The sequence below is a fragment of the Nicotiana tomentosiformis genome, chromosome 7 (genome assembly GCF_000390325.3).
Source record: "Nicotiana tomentosiformis chromosome 7, ASM39032v3, whole genome shotgun sequence".
NCBI lineage: Eukaryota > Viridiplantae > Streptophyta > Magnoliopsida > Solanales > Solanaceae > Nicotiana > Nicotiana tomentosiformis.
This window is the reverse complement of record NC_090818.1, coordinates 21760099-21773176: the sequence shown is the minus strand read 5'-3', so window position 1 is coordinate 21773176 and position 13078 is coordinate 21760099. Positions and strand designations below refer to the sequence as shown.

Here is a 13078-nt window from a genome sequence, read left to right as displayed (position 1 = left end):
AGCAAACGCGTGAGTTTAATGAGTGGCAAGTGAGCATATATGGTTTAGTTGGTCGCAATAAATGTGGGCTCTTTTACAAACTATAAAAGTATGGGGTAATATTTAAAAATTTTAAAAAATATAATGGTCATGTTTTGGCCCAAAATCAGCAATTGAGGTGATTTTGGAATTTGAGATTTGGGATTTTTCCAAAATGTGGGCAAAATCTATGGCCAAATATGTGTTTGCCAAATAAATCCCAAATTTATTTTGGCAAAACTGATGGCCAAACGGGTCCTAAATCACTGAGCCAAAAATAACATTTACAAGACTCTTTATAAACCTAAGGATTACCTCTAATCCTTTGCGGCAACCAGCCGCTAGCTGTTGCGACAACTTCAAGTTAACTCTAACTTGAATACTACACTCAAAGTACCTAGTACAATTGCTTCTAGATAAAGCTGAAAGGTACAACTCAAAAGCTCTACTATAATGAAACTAGAATAAAAGTTAGACACTTGGAACTGGTTCTTCTATCTGGTTCATGTAGTTTCAGGTTCGCACACTTGAATCACACAGGAATTGCTTGCAAAATGCCTTGTTATTTTGCTCTCAACTCACGTAACTTCAGTGTTTGTGCGTACCTATAAAATGAGAACATCCTGAAATATATAGAGTTAGTAGAATAGGAAATAACTAGAAGTCTAATGCTTTACTCTTCCTTGGTGGAAGAGTTCTAGTTATCTTCAACTTCTAACTCCTCCATTATCTAGGATAGAGTTCTCTTCGAGTAAGGAGTCCTTCTTTCTATCACTTATGCAACATTTTCGTTCAATAGATATTAGATATAACCACTTAAGCTTATCTCTTTCTCGTGCATGCCTTGTGCTCGAATTTGCCCGTGTCTGTGTACACTGTGTATGGACCTGGTTCATGCTTGAATTTCTTTGTCAATCATCAAAACAAACTTCATTTAGTTCAACAAATTCCCCCCTTTTGATGATGACAAACTCTGTGCTTTTCATAAGCATAAGACCTATTTCAATAACTCAGCTCAACATTAATACTATGTTAGAATACTTTCTATTTTAAAGTCACAAATCATCAAGGTCCAGGTTCGTTAGGTTATAAACATCACAGTCCAAAGTAAAAAGCACAACATATCTTCCCCCTTTGACATTATCGAAATGTTGCATAATTATGTCAGATAACCAGATTTTAAGAGATATCACTCATGGCCACTGGGGCTACTTCAAATGTAATCATGGAGTCAAACATCATTTATCAATCTAATGATATTAGCTATCTAAGAAGTATCAACAAATAGTTAGAGCACAAAATGAGTTGATTATCACTAATACTAGTCATTCACAAGGTATAAAGAAAAATAAAGGTGCTCGATCATGAGCAAAGAAAATAAAAAAATCACATCCTAGTCATTGGTTTGTCTAACTAGGCTAGGAAGATTTCAAGGCTGGGAAGGACCAGGTTCTTGGTTTCTGGCCTTAAGAAGCTTCAAAATATCATGAAGAATGCCTTCATTCTTCTCCTTCTCCTTTGCAAGCTCAGCCATGAGAGCATCCCTCTCAGTTTCTACTTCAGCCAGCCTCTTCTTCATCCTCTCAATTTCAGCATCCTTAGCCCCACTCTCTTGCACCAAGGCTCTCACTTTGCTGTTCACATGCACCTTCTTGGATGAACCAGGTTCTTTGGGAGCAGTGTGGACTTCATAGTCACATGCATTCAAAGTGTTGGCCCCAAACTGATCTTTGCTTGTACTAACATCTCATTTCTTGAGGGGTACCTTGAAGTGAGCGAGCACAACGGTGAAAATGAAACCATAGGGTATGTCATGAGTTTTGGTACCAGTTAGAATCCTATCAAGAAGATGGATGATAAACTAAGGCTAATTGATCTGCCTCCTACTATCCAGGCATTCCATAAGGTTCAGGTCTATGAAGGTAGAAATGTGCCTTCTTTTCTGCCCGGGCAACACGACCTTGTTAACAAATTCAAACAACACATTGTGGGCATGCCTCATCTCACTTTTGTAAATAGCCTTGGGCTGAAGCTCTTCCTCATTGTCAGCAACCTTTCTCGTAATGGCAAGTGAGGTGGGGAGGTTTTCTAGGCTTGGCTATTTTAACTTTTTATAATCATTGTACCCTTCAATAGGTACTCCTAGAATCTCTCCTAATTAATTGTCATCAAAGATCACAGTCACCCCCTTCACCATACTGGTGACTCTGCCATTTTTGATCTCACAATTTGCTATGAACTCCACAGTCTCAATTCTGGCAAGCTTTCCATCCATCTGAAGGACCATGTCCTTCCAACCCTACAATTGTATTTTTTTCCAGCTGCATTACTATGCCTTCCTCCTCTAAGTCCCTGATGAGTCTACCCTTCAATATGGTTCTTTTCTCAAACTTGACCAACTTGTCCTGCTCTTCATCAGATTCCTCTTCTTTTTCACTTTCCTCTTCCTCCACTATTTGCACTTTCCTAGACTTTCTTACAGACCTGGTTCTTTTTGTCAAGGTAGAAGCCTTTGCATCAGTAGTGTTTGAAGGTGACTTTTTCTTCTTGGAAGTCTTTCTTTTCTTTGTCTTTGGAGCCACAGCCTCCACCTCCTCTGCTGTGACTTCATCACGAAGAACCAGGTCCATCTCCTCAGTGTCAATTGCCTCAACAGGCTCACTCACTTTCTTCTTTCCCATTGCAACAACTTTTCTTTTACTCTATTCTAGGGCTCTTTCCAGTTCAGTATCACTTTGCTACTTTTGACTCCTTGTAACTCTTCCTCTTGTAGGAAGAGTCTTTACAGGGATAGAAGAGACAACCTTTCTCTTCTTGTTTGCCCTAGCAGCTCCAGGGATTTTAATTCCTGAACACTTCTTCTTTTTCGGATTGTAGCTGTCAGACACTCGTTTTAGTAGGTCTTCGAGGGTTCCTGCACAGATGGAACAGATTCTTGGAACCTTTTCTTCGACCTAACCATCCCCTCAGTAGCACTTGCATCTCCAGACACACTACCCCATCCTTTTCTCAAATTTTCTTCAGCAACATCCTTACTCCATAACACCATAGCTCCAGTCTCCTCAGTGTGGACTCTCCTTGGGTGAAACTGGTTCTGTTGATACGGATAAGCTTGAGGGAGGTTAGGATTAAATGAGACTCTCATTTTGATCATGATCCAAATACAATTATTTCAAGTATGATCCAAATACAATAGAATTCTCTTGTGCAAGTATGAATTTTTCAAGAAAATAAAGATAATATCATTAGAGATTAATGAGACATTTTAGCACATGGCATAAGAGTATAGTAGTAAAAGTATGAGACTGAGCAAAATCTAATCTAATTATGTACAAAATTCACAAATTGTCTAACCAATTTTTGAGTTAGAACTGGTTCCTTTTAGGTGATCTTAATCATTCCTAATTATAACATGTTCCTTTCAAAATGGTCTCTACTTAGATCTTTTGTGAAGATGTCAGCTATTTGCTTGTCAGTAGCACACAATTTCACAGTGACCAATCCTTTTTCATAGTTGTCCCTCAAAAAGTAATGCCTAGTATCTATGTGCTTTGTTTTTTTATGATGAACCGGGTTCTTGGTCATACTAATTACACTATTGTTATCACAAATTATGGGGATACAACCTACATCAATTCCAAAGTCCATTAGTTGGTATTGATCCACAACAATTGAGCACAACTAGGGCAGCAACAACATACTCAGCTTTAATAATAGACAAAGCTATATGATTTTGCTTTTTGTTGGCCCAAGACACAAGACATGAGCCAAGAAAGTGTCCTATACCTGAGGTGCTCTTTCTATCCACAAGAAAACCTGCATAATCAACATCAACATATCCCACTAAGTTGACATTACTACCATTTGGATACCATATACAAAGATCAGTGGTGCCTTTTAGGTATCTTAAGATTCTCTTGACAACAGTCAAGTGAGACTCCTTTTTTGCCTGAAATCTAGCACAAAGGCTGTCATGACCCAAAACTAACCCCTGTCGTGATGGCGCCTATCGTGGAACTAGGCAAGCCGACTCATTTCCAAAACAAAATGATATTTTCATTTCAAAGATAATTTTAAGGTTATTTAACATAAAACCTCCATTTAAAGAGTTCAAATCAAAGAAAAACAGAAGTGCGGAAAAGAAAAGCCCGACATCGGGGTGTCACTAGTCATAAGCATCTACTATAATCTGTCTAACAATATCAAGGCTAACTTAGCCTGGAAAATAGCTAAATACTACTAGAGGAAGATAAGAGGGAGAAGAGCAGGGGCTGCGATCGCCAAACAGCTATCTTGCTATCTCCAAGAAAATCTACAACTAGAACACTCAATAACCGCTACCGTGTCCAGCTACACCTGAATCTGCACACAAGGTGCAGGGAGTAACGTGAGTACGCCAACTCAGTAAGTAACAACAATAAATAAAGACTGAGCAGTAGTGACAAGCAATAAAGCATATAACGTTCATATTAGGAAATCTCAGTAAAATACCACATGCTTTTAAAAATCAGGATTTGAATCAAACATCTCCTTTAAAACCAGTTCCAGTAAAAATCATTTAAAGACATCTTTCCAACAGTTTTTCAAACAAAGGCTCAATGCAAAGGTGAGCAAAATGATGAAATCATAAACAACCCCTCAGGTAAAACATCACTCATATACAGCCCCTCGGGCAAACCTCACAGTCACTCGTGCCACTCGGGCATACCTCGCAATCACTCTTGCCACTCGGGCATACCTCACAATCACTCTTGCCACTCGGGCATACCTCACAAACTCTTGCCTCCCAGTCACTCAGCACTCGGCACTCGCACTCAGTAGGTACCTACGCTCACTGGGGGTGTGTACAGACTCCGGAGGGGCTCCTTCAGCCGAAGCGCTATAATCTGCACGGAAAACTCACGTGCGATAATAATAAAGTATGCTGCAGGCGGGCAGCCCCGATCCACACTCATCCTCACAAATCAGGCCCTCGGCCTCACTCAGTCATAAAGTATGCTGCAGGTGGGCAGCCCCGATCCACACTCATCCTCACAAATCAGGCCCTCAGGCATTTTAGTAAAACAAGGCATTCGGCCCAAAATATTTATATGCATCAAAATAGAGTCATAAAACTGAGTTATGCGATAAACAAATATAAACATGACTGAGTATAGATTTTCAATCAAAAATAGTGAGAGGATGGTAAGAAACAGCCCCTAAGGGTCCAAACAGCATTGGCTCAAGGCCCAAACATGACATTCAACCCAATTTACAGAAATTCTTTCTAAAACATATAAGTATCAAATGGTTTCAACAAAGTATGCAACTTTACAGTTGCTATGGGACGGACCAAGTCACAAATCCCCAACAGTGCACGCCCACACGCCCGTCACCTAGCATGTGCGTCACTTCAAAATAATAGAATGATACGAAATCCGAGGTTTCATACCCTCAGGACTAGATTTACAATCGTTACTTACCTCAAACCGGTCAAATCTCTACCCCGCAATGTTCTTGCCTTTGGACTCTGCCTCCAAATGCTCCAAATCTATTCACAATTAGTATAATACCATCAATATACGCTAATGGAATGAATTCCATAAGAAAAGCTTTAAAATTAGACCAAAATCCGAAATTGGCTCAACAATCGCCTGTGGGCCCCATGTCTCGTAACCCAACAAAAATTACAAAATCCGAAAGCCCATTCAACCACGAGTCTATCCATACCAATTTTACCAAAATCCGACCTCAACTCGACCCTCAAATCTACAAATCTTATTTCCAAACTTTCTAAGTTCCAATCTCTGTTTACACCTCAAAATCATGTAATCTAGTCGGATTATTCGATGATAATTCAATATTATGGAGTAGAAATGATCACAAGGGATTTACCTCAAGTTTTTCTTGAAAATATATCAGAAATCGCCTCTCCCCAAGCTCCAATTTGTCAAAAATGGCAAATGGGACGAAGTCCCTATTTTTATAATTCTGCCCAGACATCCTCGGTTCTGCCTCGATCTTGGCCTTCGATCGAGGTCCTCGATCCTGGTCCTTGGTCCTGCCCCTCGATCCTAGTTCTCAATCCTGGGCTCGATCATGGCTTCGATCGTGGCCCTCGACCCTGAGCTCGATCATGCCTTCGATCGTGGCCCTCGACTCTGGGCCCGATCATGGTTTCGATCGTGCCCCTCGACCCTGAGTTCGATATGGGCTTCGATCGTGGACCTCGACCCTGAGCTCGATCTGGGCTTCGATCGTGGCCCTCGACCCTAAGCTCGATCTGGGCTTCGATTTCTGGGCAGAAGCAATTTCCAACAGAAGGAAATTGCAGCAGCTGTTCTAGTTCCATGTTTGATCCGTTAACCATATGAAACTCACCAGAGGCCCTCGGAACCTCAACAAAATATACCAACAAGTCCTAAAACATCATACGAACTTAGTCGAATCCTCAAATCACCTCAAACAACGCTAAAACCATGAATTACACCCCAATTTAAACCTATTGAATTTTGAAAATTTTAATTTCTACAAACAACTCCGAAACCTATCAAATCACGTCCGATTAACCTCAAATTTTTCACACAAGTCCTAAATGACATAATAGAGGTATTCCAATTTTCAGAATTGGATTCCGACCCCGATAACAAAAATTTAACCCCCCGGGTCAAACTTCTCAAAAATAGAACTTTCGGCATTTCAAGCTTAATTCTTCTACGGACTTTCAAATAATATTTCGGACACGCTCCTAAGACCAAAATTACCATACGGAGCTATTGGAATCATCAAAATTCAAATCTGAGGTCGTTTATATATAGGTCCATATCCGTTCCACTTTTCTAACTTAAAATTTTCAATTATGAGACTAAGTGTCTCATTTCACTCCGAGTTCCTTCCGGACTCGAACCAACTAACCCGATATAACATAATATAGCTGAATAACCCAAAAAGAAGTAGGAATGGGGAAAACAGAGTTATAACTCTCGAAACGACCGACCGAGTCGTTACAAAGGCCTACACTAAAAATAATGTCAGATCTACTAGCAGTGAGATATAACAAAGAACCAATAATTCCCCTATACAACTTCTGATCAAAATATGAACCGGGTTCATATATATCCAATTTTGTGGCTGTTGCTATAAGAGTGCCACTTTCTTTGGTGTCTTCCATTTTCAACCTTTTAAGCAACTCTTTCACATACTTATGCTGATGGATCATAGTTCCATTTGAATTTTGTTTAATTTTTAAGCCTAAAAAATAATTAAGCTCACCCATCATACTCATTTCAAATTCACTCCCCATTAGTTTAGCAAATTCTTTACTTAACTTATCAGTAGTTGCTCCAAAGATTATATCATCAACATATAGTTGAACTACCAAGAGATCTTTACCTTTTTCTTTTAAGAACAAAGTATTATTAATTTTACCTCTCTTGTAGCCATGCTCAAGCAAGAACTTTGACAATCTTTCATACCATGCTCTTGGAGCCTACTTGAGCCCATAAAGTGCCTTGTCAAGCTTGTACACATAATCAGGACATTCTTTGCTTTCAAAGCCCAGAGGTTACTTGACAAATACTTTTTTCTTTAGATAGCCATTGAGGAATGCACTCTTGACATCCATCTGATGGAGAGTGAACTCCATGTAAGCAGCAAAGGCTATAAGGAGTCTAATTACTTCCAATCTTGCAACTAGAGTAAAGGTCTCATCATAGTCAATGCCCTCCTCTTGACTATATCCTTGAACCACCAATCTTGCCTTGTTCCTTGTAACTGTTTCATCTTCGTTAAGTTTGTTTCTGAAGACCAATTTTGTGCCAATTATTGATCTGTCCGTGGGTCTTGGTACCAGATACCAAACTTGACTTCTCTCAAATTGGCTGAGTTTATCTTGCATTGCATTCACCCAGTCTGTATCCTGCAAAGCCTCAACAATAGTTTTTGGTTCGATAAGGGATAAAAAATCATTAAAAGCACAAAGATTCTTAAAAAACGATAAGGTTTTGATTCCTGAGATTGGATCAGTGATTATGTTATTAATGGGATAAGAACATTGATACTTGTAAAGTTTCACAACCAACTGGTTTCCCCTAGATGTTTCTTCAATATTTTGTTGCTGAGGAACAAGTTCATGGATAGGTTCCCTCAAGGTTTGAGGATCAATTCCTCTTTGTTCAGTTCCCTCTATCAGGTTGCCCTGGGTGGAAGGACCTATTCCATCAACTATTCCTTCTTCTAGTGCAGCTTCAGTATGGGACGTGATTTTATTTAAGTTTCTTACCAGCCAAATTGCTTCATCATCCTGTTCCTGCCTCTCATAAAGAATATTAGTTTCATCAAAAACTACATGTACACTTTCTTCTACACACATAATTCTTTTCTTATAAATCTTATAAGTTTTACTATGTGAAGAATATTTCAAGAATACTACCTCATCACTTTTGGGATCAAACTTACCTAGGGAGTCTTTACCATTATTGGGCACAAAGCATTTGCATCCAAATGCCCTAAGATGGGATATATTTGGTTTTCTCTCTTTAAGTAACTTATAGGGAGTCTTCTCAACATGAGGTATAGTCATGCACCTATTTATGATGTAGCATGCAATGTTCACAGCTTTTGCCCAGAAACTATAGGGCAATTTACTAGCAAGTAGCATAGTCCTAGCCACTTCTTTCAATGTCCTATTCTTTCTTTCAACTACTCCATTCTTTTGTGGAGTCCTGGGAGCAGAAACGTTATGATCTATGCCATCCTCATCACAAAATCCAGCAAATTTAGCATTCTCAAATTCAGTACCATTATCAAACCTAGTTGATGCAAGTTGATTACCTAGTTGTTTTTGAGTTTTTCTAACAAATGAAGTGAACATGTCAATTGCTTCATCTTTAGATGTTAAAAATAGTGTCCAAATAAACCTAAAGTAATCATCAACAAGCACTATAACATATCTCTTACCACCTCTGCTCAATAATCTCATTGGTCCATAGAGATCCATATGGACCAGTTCCATCATACTAGTAGTGCTTACCATTTTCTATCTTTTAAAAGAGGATCTTACCTGCTTCCTCCTTGCACAAGCCTCACAAACTTTATCTTCCTTGAATTTAATGTTAGGCAACCCTACCACTAAGTTCTTGGAGACTAATTTGTTTAGTTGGCTCAAACTGGCATATCCAAGTCCCTTGTGCCAAAGGAGGGGATAATTATCCAACACACTTAAGCAAGTGAGTTCATTATTTGAAAGTGTGGACAGATCCACAACATATATGTTGTTCACTCTTTTTTCCCGCAAAACTATCTTGTCATTGGTAAGATTTATCACAGAGAATTTTGTAGAGGTGAAGGCTACCATGTTACCTCTATCACTACAAGAAAAGTGTTAATTACTTGGGAATTTTATCTAGGAATTTTTTTCGCAGATATTTCCTACGGATTTTCATGCGAAAATATGAAATTCCTAAATTTTAGAATATTTCACCTGCGAAACAAAAACAAATTCCTTTGTCAATTCGCAAGAAAATCCCTAGGTAAATTTACCTGCGGATATATCTAGGGATGCTTACTAGTATTTACCTGGGGATATACTTACCTATGGTATTGCCTCGGAATTTTTATTATGCGAATTTAGCTGGGGATTTATTTTTTGAGGCTTTACTTGGGGATTTTGTTATCTGGAGAATTACTTGGGGATTTTATTATTCCATATTTACTTGAGAACTCTTTTTTTTTTTTGGAGGATTTACGTGGGGATTTTGCTACTCCAAGTTTAGCTGAAGATGATTTATTGGGGATTGACTTAAGGATTTACTTAGCTGGAGATTATGCTGGAAATAATTTAAGAAACTGAAATTGTAATAATATAGAAAATGCTACTGATATCACAAGTGAATTTTATTTTTAAGCATTTAGTTCCTTTATCAAGTCAAATAAATTATTATGCAATAATCTCATTCTAAAAAGGTTTTGAAAAGAAAAAGGATTAAAGCAACAATATTGATAGAATTGTTAATAAAATTATCATATTTAGTTAATTTATTTATTGTTGGCAATATTGTCATATATATTTATCATTCTTTTCTAAAGAAAAATGTAGTTAGAATTTTATCTCATACAAGGATCATAGATGTAATTTTTTTTTTTGGATTGAATATTTCAAAAGAATGGCAAACTAATATCAAATTAGAAAATATACTTAATTTTGCATTGTTGAATAATTTTGAGTATAACTTTTAAGTAGAAAAAATATCCATCTACAGTTATCATTGCATGAAGTTTAATTGTCTCTTCGAATAGACAATATGTACAAGGGAAAATACTACAAATATTTAATCTGTATATCTTACTTATATGTTATCGTATTATTACATGTATTAAAATAATGTAATTTAACCATAGAATGCTACTCAGATGATATTTATTTGTACATATTATAGGTGTGACTTAAGTATGGAGTAACATTCTAATTTCACTTCTAAATATCCTCTTGATTAACTTCTAATATTATTGAAATAAGTGGATCTTGTATACATGGTTAGAATTAGCTAATAATCTTTATCAATTACTTAACCATGTAAAGTGTGTTTACCTCTTTTTAAAGGAAATTATTATGTAAAAAATTTAATGTGTTATTCAAGGTATATAAGTGTACCATTATCAATTTTTTCTTATATAAGACCTCTAATATCCAAAATTGTGTTCCTCGAAGGAAAAGAATTACACATGGTATGAACTGTCAATTAATCATTAAAAAGTATCTCAATTTGATCCATTTGGTTATACTTGAAAAATTCATTCTTATCTTTCTTCAAACAAAGAAAAGATAGAGAAAAGAATAGTTATACATCCTGATTTTGGAAGAGATATGGTTTGCCAACAACTTAGCCTCTCTTTTTTACCACATCGGATAAAGTAAACTCTATTTCGCCCTTTATAGTAGACAACATAGTGTTGGGTAGAGCGGATCTTCCGGCATTTAAACATGGGCCATGGTTTCTTTTCCGTAAGGTGGGTCTTTGTTAAAGAAGGATATCCTAGTGTTATTAAATCCTACATATTATAATTACAAGAGAATTATAGAGACTAATTGAGAAGTGATTAAGAGAATGTTGGTGTTATAATATATCCAGGAAATAGTGTAGTAACACAAGAATAAATATGAATAAATTAAATTATGAAAACGAAATAATAAATCTTACTTTTTCAGAAATATTTGCCAAATATTCGTGGAAACTTTTCATAGGGAATTACTTGGGGAAAATCCGCAAGAAATTTCCTTTTTTCACGAACTTTTACCAAACCTTTCTTGCGAATTTTTAGTGTTTTGTGGGAAAACATTCGCGGGTAATTTACATGCTGATTAAAATCCCTAGGTAATGTACTTGGGGATTTTAAATTTCGCATGTAATAATTACCTACGAAGACTTTTTCATCGGATTCTTTTTGGTAGGGAAATTCGTAGGAAACTAAATTACCTGCGAATTATCCAGTATAATCCCTAGAAAAATCCCCATGTAATCCACACTTTTCTTGTAGTGTATCACACACTTATCTATCAAGTATACATTCTTAATAGAGTGAGAATATGACTTATCAACCTTTCCAACCCCAATGATCTCACATTTCTTTCTATTTCCAAAGGAGACATTACCTTCCTTAAGATCCTCAAGTGAAAGGATCTGGTTCTTGCTTCCTGTCATGTGCTTTGACAACCACTATCCATGTACCATATTTGGCTGCTCCCCTTCACTTGGACCTGCAAAAGGAAATCAGGGGTTAGTCTTAGGAACCCAAACTAGTTTGGGTCCCTTTTATAGGCGAAATGGTAAATCCGATTCTTTTTAGCCCAACTTGGTAGCTTATTTTTTTGTTCTTTTGATCAGCTTTATCTTTTGCAGTGCATTCACTCTTATAGTGACCATTATTACAACAGTGTGTGCAAATCTTGTTCTCAGGGAGTGTGAGGTACTTACTTTTGGGATCCCACTTAGGTGTAGAGTTACCAAAACCAAGTCCTCTTCTGTTGCTACAGTGATGTTCTTGTAGCCATGAAAGTGCATCGGAGGACCTACTCCATTTACAAGTTCTTTCTAGCTCATGCTTGACCTTGTTCAGATCCTCCTTTAGGACACTTACCTATTCATCTCTCGTATACAACTCATCTTTCATTTTTCCTACATTTTCTTCTAATGTGAGTTATGTGAAGATCAACTGTCTTTTTACCTGTTCCTAATTTCAATTTTAGATTTTCAGATCTAAGTTCTAGGACAGTTGTGTCAAGTGCATGAACCTGGTTCTTCAATATAGTATTTTCACTTTCAGTTTCACAAGCCCTAAGTTTCAAGTTTTTGCACTTAGCTTTTAAAATCACACATTCTTTTGATAGTTGTTCCTTTTCATTATTTACATCCTCAGATTCATCAATTAGCTCTAGTAGTAACTCACATAACCTTTCTTTAGACAAAAAAATAATCTTGTCTTTGAGATGAAAGATACTTACCTCAGTTTCTTCATCAGATTCTTCATCAGATTCTTCAATGGTCATAAGTGCTCGTTCATCATCATGAATCTAAGCTTTCATCTGAGCTTTCTCCCCAAGCAGCGACTATAGCCTTAGTTGATCCTTTGTTGTTGCTTTTCTTGGGTTGAACCTGTTCCTTCTTCCTATTCCTTCGTTCAACTCTTTCCTTCTTCCACTCAATTTCCCACAAATGATAGTTTTTGATGTGGTGATCCATCTTTCCACACTTGTAGCAGCCATCATTGGTTTCCTTCTCACGAGCCTTTTCCTTGCTGTAACTTCCACTTTTTGAAGAAACATTTCCTCTCCTCAGGTACTTCTTGAAGTCTATGGTGATCATAGCCATTTCATCATCTTCCAGATCAGAAGATTCTGAGTGCCAAGCTCATTTCCTTCTTAGGTATATCCATTTTCATGGTTTGTCTCCTAAGTTCATAGTCAATGAGATTCCCAATCAATTCATCTAGTGGGGGAGTGACAATGTCCTTTGACTCCTGAATGGTAGTGATCTTGCTTTCCCAGGTGATTGGCAAGACTCTAGTAAGTATCTTTTCAACCCTC

The 13078-nt window shown here is 37.3% G+C and overlaps 1 protein-coding gene across 1 annotated transcript; it reads right to left on the bottom strand.

Annotated features, from left to right (window-relative positions):
- Positions 1–3649: 3649 nt before the first annotated feature.
- On the bottom strand, positions 3650–7216 carry LOC138895339 (secreted RxLR effector protein 161-like). The gene is made up of 2 exons (XM_070180018.1): positions 6941–7216; positions 3650–3967 (listed from the first exon to the last, which is right to left on the bottom strand). The coding sequence occupies exons 1-2, from the start codon at positions 7214–7216 to the stop codon at positions 3650–3652; spliced, it is 594 nt and encodes a 197-aa protein (XP_070036119.1).
- Positions 7217–13078: the final 5862 nt, after the last annotated feature.